This window comes from Centrocercus urophasianus, unplaced genomic scaffold, assembly GCF_019232065.1.
Source record: "Centrocercus urophasianus isolate 14NV4802_14NV808 unplaced genomic scaffold, USGS_Curo_1.0 seq_29, whole genome shotgun sequence".
Taxonomy (NCBI): domain Eukaryota; kingdom Metazoa; phylum Chordata; class Aves; order Galliformes; family Phasianidae; genus Centrocercus; species Centrocercus urophasianus.
Window position 1 is genome coordinate 7,514,404 of NW_024884855.1, and position 19,402 is coordinate 7,533,805.

General features: G+C 42.4%; 1 protein-coding gene across 1 annotated transcript; it reads right to left on the reverse strand.

Moving 5' to 3' along the window:
- Positions 1-3,066: 3,066 nt before the first annotated feature.
- LOC122165149 lies at positions 3,067-17,489 on the reverse strand. Its single transcript, XM_042827874.1, has 20 exons — positions 17,412-17,489; positions 16,773-17,062; positions 16,188-16,317; positions 15,939-16,032; positions 14,863-15,013; positions 14,333-14,495; positions 13,727-13,852; positions 13,574-13,636; positions 12,062-12,184; positions 11,581-11,736; positions 10,919-10,972; positions 10,436-10,653; positions 9,480-9,556; positions 8,657-8,767; positions 7,990-8,073; positions 7,029-7,136; positions 6,691-6,812; positions 5,494-5,616; positions 4,284-4,326; positions 3,067-4,077 (listed from the first exon to the last, which is right to left on the reverse strand). The coding sequence occupies exons 2-20, from the start codon at positions 16,873-16,875 to the stop codon at positions 4,000-4,002; spliced, it is 2,127 nt and encodes a 708-aa protein (XP_042683808.1). The 5' UTR covers positions 16,876-17,062; positions 17,412-17,489; the 3' UTR covers positions 3,067-3,999.
- Positions 17,490-19,402: the final 1,913 nt, after the last annotated feature.

Sequence of the window (19,402 nt, forward strand, 5' to 3'; positions counted from 1 at the left end):
GGTTGGGGTGGGTGTGGGGGTTGGGGGGGGGGGGGGTGTGTGGACGCTCTTCCGGTCTCCGGATGGGGGGGGGGGGGCCTTTGGGGGGAAAGGGGGGGGGGATGGGGTTATTACAGAAGAAAGACAACTTCGAAAGTTGAGTGGTTGGAAACCAAATATTTGGTGAGGATGAAGGGGCCAAGCCCTGCCCCAGCCCCTGTGTGGGCAGCGTGTTGCACCAGGTTTTTCGCCATATGGTGCTCCAAGCATTAAGCTTCACATCACAGCACTTATTTCTTCCCCCAGCAGTGCTGGCTTTGCCCCATTCTACCCCAAAAAGCCAAACCTGGTGTTGCCACATCAAGGGGTTCCCAGGGAGTTGGAGCTCAGGGAGCGAATCCTCCCTGCAGCGCTGCTGCTCTGCGAGCTTGGTGAAAAGGTGAAATAAAAACATTACATATGCAAAAATAACATAGGTAAACTATGTTGCATCATGGAATATCACAAGTTAGAAGGGATACATAAGAATCATCGAAGCTAAGTTGTAGTACAGTAAGATAATAAACCCCTAATACAATGCAATGCCCATATATTTTATGTATGTTTTACACTTTAAAATATAGCTGATAAAATAAGTAATACAGCATAACATATAGAACATGTGATATGTTAGAGATGCTTTCACCAGGTTTGGTTGGGCACAGCTACCGCAAAGTCAAGAGCTAATCTTCAGAGAAAGGCATTTTCTCATCCATAAAAGATTACACCATTAGCTATAGCATAATCCTCACTACAAGGACTTTACTCTTTGCTGACATCTCTATTTATATGTCTATATCTAACCTATGTCTGTGCAGACACTGACCCATCCCATATCCGCGGCCGCCTTCCACCCCAATCAATGGCGCTGCCGTGTGCCTAATGGGCTCCTGCCGCCCTCTGCCTGCCACGGGGCTGGGATGCAGCCAGGGATCAATGGGGCGATGCTGAGCTGGCAGTACCTCACTTGGAGGCAATGGCACTGCTGCATAGGGCCCCGTGGGGCTGGTCTCTTTTGGGAACATGCTCCTTTAGGCCATCGGCCACCCATTAACGAGGGCAGCGATACTGCGCGCTGCCCCGCGGCTTATCTCGCTGTTGACATCAGTGGTAATCTCGCAGCACTGCCTCCAAACAATCATGGGAAAGGCTGGGCTTTAGCAATAAAACCACACTGAAGAAGGCTGATTGGATTTCTGCGGATTTTCTGCAATCTGACTGCAGCGGGGCCAGGCACAGCCACCAGAACCCAGCACAGCAAATTTCACAGCCACCAGCTCCAAGGCAATGGTGTCCCAAGGCCCTTCTTCTACGGACAAAGCAGCCTCGGTGCTCGTGGCAGAATTTGGGCAGTGCCACGTGCACCAAATCCCCCACTGGGGCCACGGGGGGACCTGCACAGCAGATTGCAGGGCCGCATTAGTTACCCCGCCTGGCTTTGTAGATTACAGAATTATGAACTCCCAAAGTTTTGCAATATTAATGATTGTAGCCATCTGTTAATCTGGCAGCCAGAAACAAGCCAGGTTGCGCTTTGCTCAGTCCAGTTATTAAAACGTGGTATTTTTGGTGTGGTGGGGAGCTGGGAGAGCTGCTCCTTGGGGCTGGCCCAGCAGTGAGCTGCGTCCTGCTCTTATCACTGCTCTGGGGGCACCTATGGGCAGTGCCAGCGCTGGTTGATGCACAGTGAAGCACACCAAGAATAGCATTTTATGGTGAGAGACCCCAAAAGTACCAACCTGCAGCCCCCATCCGCCCCTGGAAGCACAGCTGCTAATTAAAGCTCTCTGTGGAATGGCATTTTAGATAAATCAGTTCTCCAGTACACACTCTGAAGGGACAAACTCATTTAGCAGGTTAATTAGCGTCCTTGGCAGAAACGATATCAGCTCTGTCCCAGCCCACAGGGCAGTGTCAGTGCTGGGAAGCTTTCCTATAAAAACCCACCTGTGCCTCCTGCGTGGCTGAGGGGCAGCTCCTCATTCTGCACTTGAAAGGATGGAGGCATAGTTCGTATCTATACAGATCCAGGACGATCTCAGCCACGTTGGGATAGGCAGCACTTGTGCACCTTAAACAGAGTTGAAAGAGCTCCGTGACGCACGACAGGTGGGCTTTCTCCTTACACATCACCCCAAGAAGTCCCCATTCATCCCACAACCACTCAGTTCACCAGCTAGGCATCACAAAACCACCCAATGATGCACATATCCGACTCAGCCTGCTCATCACAGCCAGGCACTCCTGGTCCACACGCGCATTACCTTCCTGGGTTGGACAACAGCATTCCTACTCCACACTTCTAGAATCCCACTTTCACCTTAAATTTTTTTTGGTCAATACATGCACCCACTTGCAGATGTTCTGTTTGCTGTTTGGCACACACTTGCAAAAACAGAGTTCTGTTTGCTAAATACGATATCTGGATCAGGCAGCTGTAGATGCACATTTTCTACTTCAAACTATGTCCTTCAATTTTTAATGAGTTCTGTTCTTCTCCATTATACTTGGAGCAAAGCAGGAAAAAAAAAAAAAAATAGAAAAGATCAGCCTTCAATTTACCTTTGGGTTTTTACACTGGCTGTAGTCCCAGGGCACCAGCACGATGTTTTCTGCTGTGGCTGATGAAGCATGGGGTTGGACAGGCAGGGACAGGTATCACAAAGCCAAGTGCTAAGTTTTAGAAAACATCATTTTCTCATACATAAAAGACCGTACCAGTATCTATAGTATAATCCTCACTATAAGGGCTTCACTCATTGCTGCTATAATTCATTAAAATTCAGCAGCAGATAAATAATGAATAGCCATGCTATTTACTTACTGCAACACAAGCAGTTCTTGCATTTCCCCGTGATGGTGAATCCAAACCAAAGGGTAACAGAGCACAGTGCCCTCAATTGCTCCCAGCTCCATGCTGGGCACCCGGGAGGATGGCACCAAGGAGCCCATGCAGCTCAATACACAATGGAAAACCCAACCCAACAACGAAACCATAGACCAGGCATCATTTTATTAAATCTTTGTTTTATTAAACCTTTTTTCCTTTTAGATGCATGTACACTTTCTGTAGAAAAGCTGGACAATAACTTAACTGAGTTTGGACAGAATATATCAACGTGTTCAAAAGTCTTACCCTGCCTTCCAAACCACAGCACACACGTATCATGTTGGGGCAAAGAAGAGCACAACTGGGCAAGAAATACTTCCCTATTTCTACTTCCACAATTCCCAAAAAAGTCAGCTCTTACTATTATAATATTTGAAATAACACAGAGCCTTCAGCACCAGTTTAAGTCACCCATTGTAAACGTTTAAGAAAGCCTACAATTGGAATGCCTTGAAAAAAAATATATTTTTTTATATACAAACAAAACAAGCTACTGCTTTCTTCATTCTGATTTCTTAGAGTAAGAAAGCTTGAGGCCTAACAGTACTAACTGGAGTGATTTATTTTTATAATTATACACTATACAAACACAAGGAGTGCAAACAGCATCCTAATTTACACTGCTGTACACCTTTGGAGAGGCAGTTTTCCTAATTTAAGCAGCTTGTCTAACTGCTTTCTTAGCAGTTCTGCTGGCTTTTCACTCAGAAAACACCTGTGCAACTCATAAGCGAAGGACTTTTGATGCTTTCTGCTTTGTTTCTCTCCCCTCATTCCTCTTGCCATTGCTGTCTCTGGTGAGCATTTCTCTATAGATCAGCTTTTCTTAAGATGTGTAGCTCCTGTCTCTGAACGACAGCTTAATACACGTGCCTGTAAAAAGGAAGTTTCCAGAACACACCTACCAGGATACAAATGCTGTTCACCATCTAGATCTGAGATTTTATTATCACACTTGGTCTGAAGTCAGTTTTTAGGTGTTCATTTCAAGCGAGGGAAGAGATGACAACCAAAACAGAACACAAAAGACTCCAGGAAGAGATGTGTTGGATCAAGGCAAGTTGAAAAATACGCTTGAAAATTTGGCCAGATCACAATTTTTCAAGAACATCCATGAACTTCGAGACTTCGTGATGAGTTGTGGCACCAAGGGGCAGCTGCATTAACCTCTGAACAGAGGAGGAAGAAAGAGATTAATGCACATCAGTAACTTGGCATTTTTACAACGAGCAATACTACTAAATAATTATTTCCAACATGTATCAAGTATTAACCATCACTTATCAAATCATCTCATATCAATATATTTCTCAAAGGTGATGTATTTGTCATTTACACACTCTTTTGCTTAGTTCTAGAACACAGAGATACTTACTGCATTGTGAAAGAAGTTGTAAAGGTGCTTTGCCCATGGACATCTGAAAAACAGATTAAGAAAGTTCTCAACCCATTTTCTTACAGGGACAAATCTGCTCCCACTTTCACCCACCCCAACTACTCCATTCAGCTTCCAAATACAGATGAACTTAGCATCAGATATACAGTTTAAAAAAAAAACAAAAACAAAAACACAAAGGCAGACCATAATAAAAAGGATCCAATCAGATCCTGTCCTTGAATGCTGCTAGAGATGCAAAAAGGCATTTATTAGAGTTCAAATTGGTTCAGTAGAACTCAACTCAAAGAACTGAGCAAGATCAGGAATTTTATTTCCTGAAATACACACAACAAAGGCTGGTGAGAAGAGAAACAGAAGCATTTTGCAAAGAAGGTTAACTCACATGTCCATGGTTTCTACTTAGGACAGTTACAAAGAAGTGAATTCTCTGCTGCTACGTGTGAGCTAAAAGTGCCAGAGCAGGCAATTACTGCCTTCTGGTATATAACCCTTGAGTCACTGCATTTTAAGACTATCATGCCAATACATTTGTGTCTTTTACAGTGTACGATCCTTTACAGCCTAGAAGAGAAGGGAGCAAGGACTGCACTTCGGACCAGCCTGCAGTCTGAAGCGACGCGTCAAGAGTCACAGAATCACCAAGGTTGGAAAAGACCTCCAAGATCATCCAACCAGTGTGTTGCTATCATTGGCAACCTAAATATTGTACTCAGATCTTTTCAGAACTCCGTTTTCTACTCTGTGCTGCTGTAATGCAAGTGGTCCCCCTGACAAGCACAGCCTTCACCACGTCCTCAGTCTGTGTCAGCGCGCAGATGTTCCTGAATCTTCAGTTGAACGTGGGCATCTATTTTCTCACCACTACACGAAGCATTTCTTACAAGTTTAGAGGACATTTTGTTACCATCAGTATACCCAGCGTACTCTGATAAGTACACAACAATACACACTTTGTGCTTTTCATAACTCTGGGAGGCCAGAAAGCCATTTGGTTGATCAGGAACACAGAGCAATTGCAGATCTTTTCAACTCATCACATTTGATATCTTCACTGTTGCTTATAATAAGGAAGTCCATGAAATAGGAGTGAATTGTGAGTGAAGCTTGTTAATTAAGAAGGAAACTACTAGCACTGTTGCAACATACAGGGATTGACTATTTGGCTACGATAAAGATTAACACTTACACGTGCAAGTTCTCTGTAATTATATCCAGAGCCAACACACCAATGGATTGCAGTATCCTGTTTCTGCAAGTCAGGAACAGGCAAACAAATTCACCCACGTACTGGGGACCAAGGTTTTGCCATCTAAGTGATATAAAACCAGAAAACAGAAAGCATCAGTTCAGCAGCAGAGACAAATGGCAATGTCTGTGTAGCTTCTCTCCTGACACCGCTTTCTCACTCTTCAGTCTGCTCTAAAAGTAGGGGCATTTAATTACAGGAGTTCAGATCCACAGTCTCCCCTCTGATTAGAGGGACATAGCAATGCCATGACCACATATTCTTCAGATTACCACAGTTATTTCAGACGTGCCCAGCCAATAATGCATTGCTGCATAAGAAATACTAGGGCCTCACAGCTACCTGAATACAGAACTGAGTCAGATCAGTGGCCCCATCCAGTTCAGTGTCCTGGCTCTGTGACAAGTATATTTGTTTTGGCCTTCTGCAAACCAGACACATGGAGGGAGATGCCCTATATGCCCTCTGTCTGAAGGAATGGTTGCTGAGGAGCAGTGCTAGCTCATATAGATCTGAAGGAAATCATTTTCTAGATACACTCATCTTCAAGAGCTCTTCAGCCTCCTCAGGTCTGGAGTGCTGTTTTTATGCTAGCTGTACTTTACAATCTTCCAGCAATGTTCCTGCTCTTCAATCTATATATACCTTTCATTTTCACAGCACCCTCTGTCAACCAAATTCACAGCTCCAAGTAATACAACCTTAATCCATCTTGGTTTTGCCATATTAGATTTCCTTTAAGGCTCTTGCTTAAGAGGAAGCTTAAGAGGAAACCACAAACAATTATTCCCTGGTCACCATCAGCACATCATGTGAGATTCTGCAGACCACTGCCACAGCCCCAGGCTGGGATACCCAAGCCATGTCAACCAGTTCCTCACAGGGATCAACCCATGTTTCAAGAACCACCAGGATCACACACAGAACATTTACATAAACTATGCACCTGCTTTCCCCCCCCCTCCCCCATTACTTTCTTATTGACTCCTAGCATTTTCTTCACATTATTACCCAAAGCACTGGGCTGGTCATTTTCAAAGAGCTAAAGACTGCATCTTTGCTAAATGTTCCTGCTGTGAGCCTGCTGTTAAATGTTTCCAAAACCAGACAGACAGATTTCAGGAAGTGTTTACTCACAGTTTCAGCATTGTTGCTTTCTGACGATTCAGATCTCTCAAAATCAGATCGACAACGCCATGAAGAACGTGCTTATCATAGGAAAGGTGATTCAGTAACAGCCTCAGAGCCCAGAAGTTGTTCTAGGAAGAGACAAAATAAGGCCACTAATTCAACTTAATTCACAATTGTTTCTTAAACAAAACCCTAAAAATAACAGAAAAAATTAAAGGCCAGTAAAGCTTCAGAGGAACAAAACTAGGCTAAATGCATGCAAGAATCTCCAAGTAGGCGTTACATTCATTTTAAATATAATCCACTTTAATCTCTTCAAACTGAAGTCAATCTCCAGGACTCACCCCAAATGCCAGGAATATCTCTAGGAAGGAAGTTAAGTATGGGAGTTCACAGATAACCATCTGTTGTACTGCTTGCACTGCAAGAATAAGACAAGCCTCCTGGTGCAACTGCAGGAAGAGATAAAAAAAAAGAAGAGATTTATATTTAAAAGTCCCCTTTCCCACTACTTGTATATTGCCTCCAGTCCAATCAGCAGTAAGCTACTACCACTCCAGTCACATCTGCTGGATGACAGATACTACATTCAGAAGAATCTTACAGAGACTGAAGGAAGGGTGAATAGAACAGATACTTCTACTTATGTAGTGTGTTTCATCTGAGGATCTCAAAGACCACCTAGAAATATGAGGTCTCTCACCAGACAGAAGCAGAAGAATTAATGGGACAAAATGTTTGGCCCAGGAGTCGCATACTGTAAGGTAAAGCTAAACATAGTGCCCACAGAAGAACTGGGAAGAGAATAAAATTGCTTCTTAGGTAAGTGATTATATTTAACAAACTATTTGTCTCAAAACACCTTTAAGCATGCTCCATCATTCACAATAAGATGAGAAATCCCAGGCTATTCTGAGTTTTGAGACAAACAGGCTGTCAGTCTCAAAGGACAGCCTCCCATCTGAACCAAACACAAGATTACTCTGAGAAGTTACTACAGAGTCACTGATAACCAAGCGTCCCACTTTAGGAGATACATAAATCTGGACAGTGATGAATTAAAACTTTTGGATGGATTGCAGATAGTGCCAGTTCTGAACACAAAAAACCAGTCAGGGTCTGTTCAGATAACAGCTCTGACCTTCAGATTGTGCCAAGACCAGTCCTATGCCACTCCCCCCAAAACTTCAAACCTCATCTCAGAAGCTCTTTACGATAATCCAGGTGTTTTCAATACTGCAGTATCTTCAGGTACCTTGCAATAAAACAAACAGTCAATTCCCTTGTTGACAGATGCACACTTACCTGGGAGAAAATACCAGGTGGGAAAGAAACGTTAAGTTTTGCCTTCAGTTCCTGGAAGAGACCATCACTGGCAACCAGCACCCCCTGCAACAGGAGTAACGAGTCAGAAGGAAGAGAAAGGGTGCCTTCACACACATCAAACCACACCCAGCATCTTATCTACTACTTCAGAGTGCTTTTACTTACTTTTCAGTGTCTTTACGAGTGAGGTTGATTGTTCATCATACTCAGAGAAAGCTGAATTTCTACAGCACTAACTAAACAATGTCATACAACCTCTTAATTTTAATCCACTGTGCTTAGCAGACATTTATTTCTGTTCTTGTGGAAAAAAAAGATCCAGGCACTGTCTCTTAGAGCTATTTTAACCCATTTAAATTTCTTTCCTATTGTTACATGATTCATCTCAATATTAAACAATGCAGAACAGGTATCTAGCACTGAGCTGCAAGCAGAGTTCATCTATTCATTGTTGCACTTGCCACTCACAAATAACAACTTCTTGTCAAGTATTACACTTGCACATACTGTAAGAATTTGTGATGAGGTAAAGTCAAGTCAGCCTTAATATTTAACTGAACAAGCCAACGTCCACACGGAATGAAGCACTGCATAAAACCATACAACAGATTCTTCCATCTCAAGCACAGCAGCAGTTATTTATTACCTGCTGAAATGTAACTGGGGGCTCTTTCACTGTCAGAGGGCGAAGGTGCCCATTTCTTTCCAGGAAACAGCTACTGCCCATAATCATGATGAAGGAACCCCAGCATTTAGGCTGAAATACAATAGAAAATTTGTTTTACACATCACATACATCTTTAGCAACTTTCAATGATCAAAATAAGTCTCCTTGATATGCATTCTCTTCCTTCTAGCCCCTCTAACAGAACTCCCAGACATTAACCTGTGATTTGTGTAGACATGTTTGGGGTTTCCCAGTTTGATTTGTCATCTTGAGAAACAGCCATTTTGCCTCACCTGTAGAGACGAGGCTTTTTTCCACCCCTTTTAATTCTAAGGAATATGAACAGAAACAACAGACCTGCTGCTGGTGTAACCATTACAGCTCCACTGAAAAGATGACACTAGCACAACTTATTAGAGAAAGTTTCTCCTGAACAGCTGAGCAGTAACAACATATCATTCAACGTATATATGGCACGCTGCTAAATTCACTGAAGCTACAAGAGCTGCCTACAAGCAGGATTTGTCATAGTTTTATCAGTAAAGCTCCAGCTGAGTCAGTGGATCACTCACAACTCGACACGTTCTGTGAGAGCACAGAAATGCTATCTGAGGAAAATGTTTGCAGACTTATTTCCACCACATCCCCAAACCAATCCTGCAGTACAGAAAAGCTTCACAGAGGTCTGAACTACTCAGAGGATTCTGGCAGTAAATCCTTTCATTAGATAAGCAACTGGACAAAGCAGGTAAGGTACAAAACCACTGAACAGGCCGTATAAGTAGTTCTAACATGGACTCACATTTCTGTACAGTGACAGATTGCTATAAAGGAGTTTGAATGCCTGCTTGATCAGAACACCATCTTTCATTGGAGACCCTGCGAGAAGAAAAAAATTAAGATGCATCTTTTATTCCTTGAGTAACCACAGAGTATGAACAGACTCAAAATACTGCTAAAGACATACTTCTACAGAAACCTAGAGGAAAAACAAGCATCTACAGCTATTTTACTATATTTTACAGTAGTTTTTCTGTTCAGAACATTCATCAACTGTGAAATGCTATTCTGGAAAGCTGTAAAAAGAACCTGAGTACAGTTTAGACAAAACCATCACAGCAGGTGACCCCTAACAAAGTCTTATTATGCAAATCGGACTACAGTATCCCATGCTTCTAAGAACTCTAATAACTGAACATCTCCAAAATCAACCTTTCACTTCAGAGTACATTTGACAAGTAGATCCAGAGGTTGGTGGCCCTGCTTGTGGCAGGGAGTTTGGAACTTGTTGATCCTTGGGGTCCCTTCCAACCCAAGCCATTCTGTGATTCAATATACAGGTATATACAACACAAAATATATTCAGAGACCCCTTCCATCTGAAAACTTTCACTCTCGAGATACAATACATCACAGTGCTGAGTTATGCGCTGCCATTTGTAATGCTATGATATAATAGAGAGCTTTTTGTTTTCTTTTAATGGGCTGTTCTCAGCAAAAGAACTTCACCACTGATAAAACTAATGTTGTCTGTGCACTGTGCTACACACGCTCAAATATAAAGACACTCTACCTGCTTAACGACCTGCACTGTGCTTTAGTCCAGACAACTTACATTTGGATTCAGAGCCTCCCCCAAACATTTCTGAATTTAAAGAGCTGCAATTAAATAAGATCCTAAACATATAAGAGGAAAAAAAATATAATAATAATAATAATAATAATAATAATAATAATAATAATAAAAAAATCACTTGCCAACTGTAACCCAGGGCCCAGGGTCCTGAATATCCTTCCCAGCAGGGACACTGCCTGTTCTGAATATCTTCAGGTAGACCTCAAACTGAAGAGGAGTTAGTCGGCACGCAGTGCAGCACGCAAGGCTATTGATGGGAAACAACAGTGAATGTGTAGCATCAATGAAGTCTCCAGTTTTACACAAATAGAATGGGATTTTATCTCGAAGGTCTCTTAGCCTGGAAAGAAGAAATAAATGAGCACCTGATTTTTGTTCATTCAGAAGCTTTACAACATGTATGCATACACCCAGTTAAGTCTGACAGCTAAGAAGTTACATCCAATAGGGCAGAACTGAGCTGCAGTGCTCAAAGTGCAGAAAGTATTACTTTCACTTGGCAAACAGCTTTCAAAATTCTACTGCCTTTCATTCTGTTTTACTAGATGTAGAAGAAGAGACTGGGACACAATTTGAGGGCAATGAAGCAAACAAAAGCCATTTACCCTTTGGTGTCATTGCATTTCACAGCTCTCAGGTAGCGAACAACTTCTTTATAGCTGGAGAAAGAGTGGAAGAGAAAAGAAGTGTTACGCTGTACACAACAGGTCAATGACTAGTCAGTTACTCAGTTACTACAGTTAATGAAGCAAAACAGCAGTCCTTCTCAGATAAAAGCACTGTGAAACAGGACAGCACAACTGGCAGAACTGCTGAAAGCTTCAAAAGCCACTTCTGAATACAGCAGATATCTAAATTAATCCACAGATTATCTCTGTGCCCTAGGAACAAATAAAAGCAGGCTAAGAAAAGACAAGTCTATAAGAGGACTAAAGATCGCTTACTTTTTTATTTTTAAAACTGTCCTCCAAATTGTCAGTGTTTGATGAACTGATTTTGTTTTTAAACATCAAATTCCAAAAGCCACTGAGATTACTGAAACAAAACAATTACCTGATTCTGATTCTAACAGCTTCAAAAAGCACCGGCCTTGCTAATAAGTAATGGCAACAAACAGCTTCAAATATACCCTCTTTTGTATATTTCCCCATAATGCAAAATTCTTGCAGAGGTTAGGAAAGCACTGCATGGCAATCAGTAGCATGAACAAATACAAAAGTTGGGGTTTGAAAATGGAAAAAACAAAGCAAGCCCAAACCGATCGTACTTGGTATTTTCTACCAGTTTCTCCACTCGAGCCTCTATGACAGGAAGCACTTCCCACAGAAACGTCTTCCTTCCCTTCTGTGTCCTTTGCCCTGTGGTGTTCTGTCCTTTCAAAACCGTGGTCAGTAACACATGATCCCAAGGCACGACATTCAAGCTGGAAGCACAAGAATGAGGAAATGCTGAGGACTCTGGTGGTATGCACAATGCATGTCAATGAAGTGACACTGAGACTTATTCATAAAACATTCTGAAGTTCACAGTTCAATTTCAGGGAAAGAAAATAGAAGGATTCATACAAACAAGAGCTTAGCCATAACATCAAACAGTTTCTCACTATGCTAAGGGTGGGACACAAAGCAGAGAGTACTGAAGCCTTCCAGTGAACACCTTCAGCAAAAATCAGTGAAAGAACCATTCCCTAAGTCAGTTTATAAACTAGCCAAAGGCATAAAACCAGACTCCATAAACAAAGAACATACCTATTTGAGAAGGCAAAACAGTGACATGGAAGCGAGATGGACTGAAAAAAATTAACAAATTTCTCATATAAACTTTTTGGGAAGTCACACAACACCAGCATCTTCTGAAGTCGTGTTGTGATCCTGTGTTTTAAAAAGAAAAGCAAAAGCAAAAATAAAAATCTGCTACCTTGAAGTGAAATAACACTTAGATTTTTGAGAAAATCCTGTGCAAAACTGCTCTGCAGAGATTACATACTTTGGTTAAGCTTCAGAGAGTCTGGGTTTATCTTCAAGTTCGTGCTTTAATATTTGTAGCCAATACAGGTATTAACTCTATGTAATTATTTTCATATTTCATTGTCAGTGAAACTGAGCATTCTGTGGTCTCAGGTTTTAAAGAAGATCCCCTCCAAGTATGTGAGAAGCACTGAAGCAACACACTGTGAGCTCAGTAAGGAAGCTGCCTGACCCAAGTCAGCGAAACCATTTTTGTCTTAACTGAAAACTGGAGAGAACACACTAAGGTAAAGAGCTCAATTATTTTGAAACTGGGGAGGGAGAAGGCAAAAAAAATAAATAAAAAATATCCATTACTGTTCTTTTAAAGTAAAAAAATTAATAAATTCAAGAATAGTCGTATAAAATGAAAACTGATACAGGATTTAGGTTATACCTGTCACAGAGGTGAGAACATTAATTGTTTTTGAGTGCTCCTAAAAAAAATTAATTCTTAATTCATTAACCTTCTGTTGCAAGCAGATTTCAGGTTAAAGGTGAAAAGCTAAAACGAGAAATGAATTAAGCCAAGTGAGCTGGATGTCCTCATTCATTATCCTCTAGGGGAACTTCACTATGTTACATCCCTGACTGCTCCATCCCAGAGGAGGACTGCAAGGCTGCTGTTTTGACTCTGAACAGGTGCTATTTATTGTTAGGCTTACTAACCACAAGTAGCTACCCAACACCATCTTCTGGTCTGGCCTAAAAGAGCACTCCTGGACTCAAAGTACTTCATCATCTTGGCTTTGAGATTCCCCCCCCATCGTGGGAAGGCTGACTGCTTATGTGGCTGTCAAACAAGGCAGACGTGGCTGTTGTCCTTCACAAAAAGGGAGAAATTCACAGCTGAGCTGCTAAACAATCTATTTGTACTATCTGCAGCAAACAGCTACAGAATACAATAGTTTGCTGAGATCTCTGCTTACCAAGCTGACTGGTACACACTGTTGTTTGTAACCTTGTCCATCCTAACCCACCTGCAGCCTACACATGCAGGCAGCTGGCTTTCCCTGCTCTGCTCAAACAGAGCCTAATAGAACACAGCAAGGTCCTGCTGCCTGATGCTACAGAATGAACGGAGTAAATACACTTATTTTAGAGCTCTGCAAGTTCATTTTTGTTTCTTTTAAGAGCTAAAACATTCATTTTTCCTTTATGCCTTTGAATAGAAGCCCTTTTAAGTGTGCTTCAAGTGTAGTCACAAAGTTTGCATCCAGCAACCATCTCTTACCATTATGTAATAAGTCTTACCTTTGCAACAAACAAGGGACAGCAAGCTTTAGTGAAGCAGTATGACCAAGGTTCTGCCAGCTTCTGTGGGGGGACAGGAGAAAGAAAAGCAGTTTTATTTCCTTTTGAGAAGAAAATAAAGACTAAGTACTAACTGTGGAACTGGATACTCACAAAGCAGGGTCTTTATGAAGGGTTATCTCTCTAGCTGCTCCCAGAAGCATGACAGCAGCAGCTTTAGGACTCTCTCTTTCAGCCTGATTTAAAAATCTTGTTACCAGTGCATAAACTCCAGAATACCTGAGAAAGTTAAGTAGTCCATGAGATAAAGCATCTGCAGTGACATACTCCATGAACAAATGGTAATGATGACCATTCTAGTTTGAAAGCAAACTGATTCACCTTTCCCTGAAAAAAATCTGTGAAACAGGAACATGGCATTTGCACAGGCATTACTTTCAGAATTTTAAGAGCACACACCATCAAGTAAAAGCCAAACTCAATTCTAACAAATCAGTAAAAACACAGAGGTTTGTTTCATGCTTTTCCAAGCTGCTGTAACCAGGAATGCTACCTTAGCACAGCACAACAGGTATCTTTTAAGGTGTATTTAGGACGATTCTTAAAATACATCCAAGTTAAATTCAGTTCAATTGCTCACTGATCAATTAAGATCCCTCCATTACGCTGCTGTTTCAGGTGCCATGAAACTGCTTATGTTACTTAAGGAAAGAAAACCTGCAGCGACCAACATGCACTGCTAATTCTGTCATCACTTACTTGTATACAATCTCTGTGCTGCGTGATCTGCAGACACCACACTGGCCAGGAGGCAGCTTTGAGACACAAAAGCATTCTTGCTCTGTGGGAGCTACTCTCACTCCAATTAAATACTTATTATATTCCACAGAAAGCTCCTGGATAAAGCTTATTAGAAGGTTTCCTAAGAGGACAGAGAGGTGGAGATGTGAAACTTTCAGTGCAAAAAATTATTTCAAAACCAAAATAAAGACATTCATAGGTAAAATATTTGATAAATCACTTGCACCCAATCTTAAGAGCCAGGCATGATTTGTTGCTTCTTCCAAGGGGAAGAAAGCAGGACACAAGTGTGGAACTGCAGACCTGTCTGCTCTGAGTACAGCCCAGAGGACAGCAGAACTGAGCTGCTACCTAAATAACTCACCAAAGCTTTACAAGGACAGTTGTGGTCCAGACAAGCTGTCCTTGTAGATTACAAGTAGAGCCACAGACCGAGTAGCCACAGTGAGCCAAAGGCCTGCCAGGACAGAAAGAGAACCCTTGCTTACCACCGTGCCGAAGGTCTGCATCGATATCTGTGAGCTCCAAATTGAACATGACAAGAACGCCAGCCAGGGCAAAATCACGCCGTTCTTTCCAGAATTTGCTTTTGTTATGTGCATTGCAGTGACAGAGGGAAGTAGTTGTCCAATTCGGGCACTGTTTCATAATAAGGGAAAGACAGAGAAAAGCATTTTATTGTCCCCAAAGTTCAGCAAATCAAAAGTTAGTTCCTCTCTATAAGTGAAGGACTAGAATTCATTTTATGCCTTGCTTCTGTGGTTTTACCTGGCTTTGTAATTTGACAGGTGAGGCAAGAGGACAACGTGGCAATGCCCTTCTACCATAACTTAAAAAGAACAGCAATAATAATAATAAAAAAGACTTCCTCCTCCCCTCCCCAGTAATTTAATTCCTGAATACTTATGGAGACACTTAGGTTGACATCTTCCTCACAGAATACACTATGAGTAATCAAAGCTTTGTTTCTGAACGTTCACCCCAACTTTACCCACAGTTCAAAGTTTTCAGAATTCTAAAAAACAACAACTAAAAAAACCTCCCAAAAAAAAAAAAAAAAACCTCCAATCAAACAACGAAGCAAACCATCTTCCCCTCCTCTCAAAGCAAAACCAAAACCAAAACCCACCAACCAACACATCCCTCCCCACACCTCATCCCTGCCCTACTTAGGAAAATCTAGAAATTCTAGATCTAAATTCTAATTCTAAATTGAATTCTAAATCTGAATTCTAAATCTAGGTTAGGAAAATCTAGAAATTCAATATTTGCCTAGCGCAGTGAGAAACAACCTGATTTAGTAATTACATTCCATGCAGTCCCAGGCAAACCTGATGAACATGTGTTTATATCAAGTGAATATCCTGGAAATAAACCTAGATGGTGACCATACTTAACGCTGTGAAGCTGATAGATAGAAACATTTGGAGTAGGAATATTCAAATAATCAAACTCTACATAGCATTTATTGTTTCAGTGTGCATAAGAGTGATTTCTTTTATAGACTGTTAAAGAATTCAGTTTACTCAAATTTGAGCATTTCTTGATTACAGCTCATCCTTACCTCAGAAGCCAGCTTATCACAGATGTAGCAGTAGCACTGATTACAAAAATCAGCATTTTTTCCAAGGGGTGAGCACGTTTCACATTCCATTCGTCTACAGAATTGAAAAACAGAGCATTATTTACAAAGCAGTTTGTGCACTTACCCAACTCTACTTACACTTTCAGCTGTTAAAGAGTTTTAACAAGCCTACATGACTATATGTGGGAAAGGAAACCTCCATATTAGCCTCCACATCATTGAACGTACTCAAATGAGTGTGATGTACAGTCATATCTTGCATGGGGCATCACATTTGCTTGTTTACAGAAAGTAACCACTAGTTCACACTCCTCATCCACAATCTCTTCACATTTCTTCTCTTCCAGGGCAGTCTTCACTGTATAGAAGAGAAAACAGTCTGACTCAGTATGAAAAGCCTATACAACGTCATTGCAAAAATCAACCAGCTACTGATACTTATTCTTTAAAACACTTTAAGGCACAAGCTTTCTTATCATTTCATCTGGTGCAAATAAGAAAGATACACTGGCTTGGAACAAAAGATTCCTACACAATCAGAAGGCATGTAATAACAAAAAAAGGATCTGGTCACCACTGAAAACGGCTCAGAGAAGTTACTGATATTTTAAAACTACCCAGTAGTACTCTTTAAAACAACCTATGAGGGCAAAGACAACAGCAGTTTGTTTGGTTTTTATTTATTTTTGAACTACTTTGATTTCCTCGCAGCCCAAAGCCGCATTTCAAAGGCGTCAGATCTCTTATTTGACTTCAGGTTGTTTCAAAAGTTAACTTGCAGCACCTCACAGCTGAGAAGAGCACAGTACTCACCCAAGGGGTCCACGATGAGTACTGAGTTCCCATGTGTGCTGTCGTCTTCATCGTCGCTGATCAGGATCACGTCTCGCTCTTTCTCTTCTTCAGAGGGCCCCATAGTCACTGAGCTCCAAAGGAAAGGCCCAGTTCAGCAGAAAACTGCTCAGAGAAAGCAGGAAGGGTAGAAAAGGCCTCTTCCAAAGCCAAGCTCTGCATACATCACACTATGAATAGCAACGTTCAACACTTCACGGGAATCAGAAGCTCAAACAACATTCCACTTTCCATCCGCATTTGAGAGAACGCTAAAATAAAAACGAAGAGGTGGGAAGAGAATTGAAAAGAAGAAAAAACAAACAAACAAACAAAAAAACAAGAAGGGTGAGACCTGGCATTCGTCTGCTGGGCCCACCGTATTGAACTGCGGTTATTTCCCCTCGCAGACCCGCAGTAGCACCGCAGCCCCCCCCTCCTCTCCCCGCCCCAAACGCTCCCGACCCCCCCCAGCCCCCCGCCCGCTTCGGCCCACCCTCAACCGCCGCCCCCCAGCTGTACGCTGCGCTCCCAGAGGAGCCTCTCGCCCCATCATCCCGCTGCCCCTCACCGCCCCGATTCTCGCCCGTTCCCCTCAAGGCCCGAGGACCCCCGGCTCACCCTCAGCGCGCAGACCCGTCCTGCCCGCCGCCCCAGCCCGCCACTCTTTGAACGAACAATCACTTCCGAAGTGGCCACCCCCGGAAGGGGTTCGAGCGGCGACGCTACGCGCTCTATTTCCGCCCTGGCAGAGAGCTGGATGGTCGCTAGGGGCCGCCATCTTTGATGAGGGCAGAATGGGGCGGGGCTGTAGGGAACCGCCATCTTTGGTGAAGGCAGGGCGAAGTGGTGTCGTGGGGGGGGCCCGCCATCTTTGATAAGGGCAGGACGGGGGCGGTTCTATGCCTACTGGGTTTACGGCTCCTCCTGCTCGTGTAGATAAATAATAGAATTACTGAGGTTGTAAAGATGACCACATCCCTCATTGCGACACCTCCACAGTTCTTAACACCTCCAGGGATGTTGACTCCCACCTCTCCCTGGACAGCAGTGGCAGTGCCCGACTGCTCTTTCAGAGAATAAATGTTTCCTATTATCCAATGTGAAATCCTTCACCCTTTGCATAAAGGAAGGGAAATTGGCATCAGAGCATGGTGTGCTTCTGCCGGTTCTCTTGGTGTGCTGCAGAAGGGGGTGGGGAGGTCTTGGTGGTCCTTTGGGGACGTGTCCCCCTACTCACTGTGACCGTGTTTGGGCACGGGTTTTCTGAGGACAACTCTTTTCCAACTCATTTCCACTGCTTGGTTACTGTTTTGGACTCACACTGCTATTTCAAGGATGTTGCTCTTATTATAGAAGCCTTGTGGTCAGGAAGGATATTTATCATATATAAGCAATACATCTGGAAGTTATAAGCAGAACTATAACTTTGGGCAAGCTCCTTAATTAGGCACAATGGCAAATATTCAAGGATATTGCTCTTACTGTAGCACAGATAAGCAGTACATCTGGAAGTTATAAGCAGAACTGCAACTCTGAGCAAAAATGGCAAACAGTTCTGAGACATCACAGGCGATGATCTGCAATGCAATCCCAGCAATGTGACCCTAAACGCTTCCATTGCAGCCAGGCCCAGCCACTGTGGCCATCACCCAGATGGCAGCTTCTCACAGAGAAAGGGTTTTACTGCATTTGGTTGTCCCTAATCACCAGACTGATCACAACAGGCTTTTCCTACCCCAACCCATCAGGCGATCGGTGAGGAGAGCCCACATCCAGCAGATGTTCAGGATTTCCCAGTAACACTAGATGGTACCAGAGCTCCACACTGAGGCTCGGGCGCGCTTCACCCATCTGGACTGAAAATACTCCAAAAATGGAAATTCTGAAACATGGAAAGCTGAAGATGTAAAGCTGTAATATGTTCATAAGCTGTTGGCAAAACAGTCGCCTCTTCTGTGGGAAAGAGTAGACAGGGGAATTATGAGTAAAATAAGGATGCTTTTCTGGTTTTCAGGACAAGTGTAAGACAGTAATTTTGGTTAAAACTTATCAGCAAGGTGAAGGTATTACAGAAGCTGGTAGGAAAGCATTTGAAGGCTAACACTCAAGGAATGGGCATCTTTCATTACTAGTAGTTATTTCACAGTTTGAGGATTATCTAGCAAGTGTTTTAGTTCGAGCAGAAACTGCCACTAAGTCATAAAAATGTGATGTAAATACATTTCTTGTATTGGTAATAATAAAAACTACTGAAACAACACTTGGAATATTGCACTTTTTGTGCAATTGGCTGCACACGCTTTTTGCTACGTGCTGCCTGAAAAATTCGTGTGTTAAAAAAATCCCTTCCTGAGAATGAATATTTATTCTATGAATAATCTTTAATGTCTTCGTAGCTTTCAACACATTGGGGCAAAATGTTTCAAGTTTCTGTACTTACAGTGAAAAATTTAAACTTGACACCTAAATAGGTGGCGTGATTTCGGCTGCGTGGAGCACCTTCTGTGGAGACATCATTTCCTTCACACAGTTGCCTCTGCAGCATGACAGCGTTTTAACAGCCCAGAGCAACTCAACACAGCCATTTAGGCGATGAAATGAAGTATTGA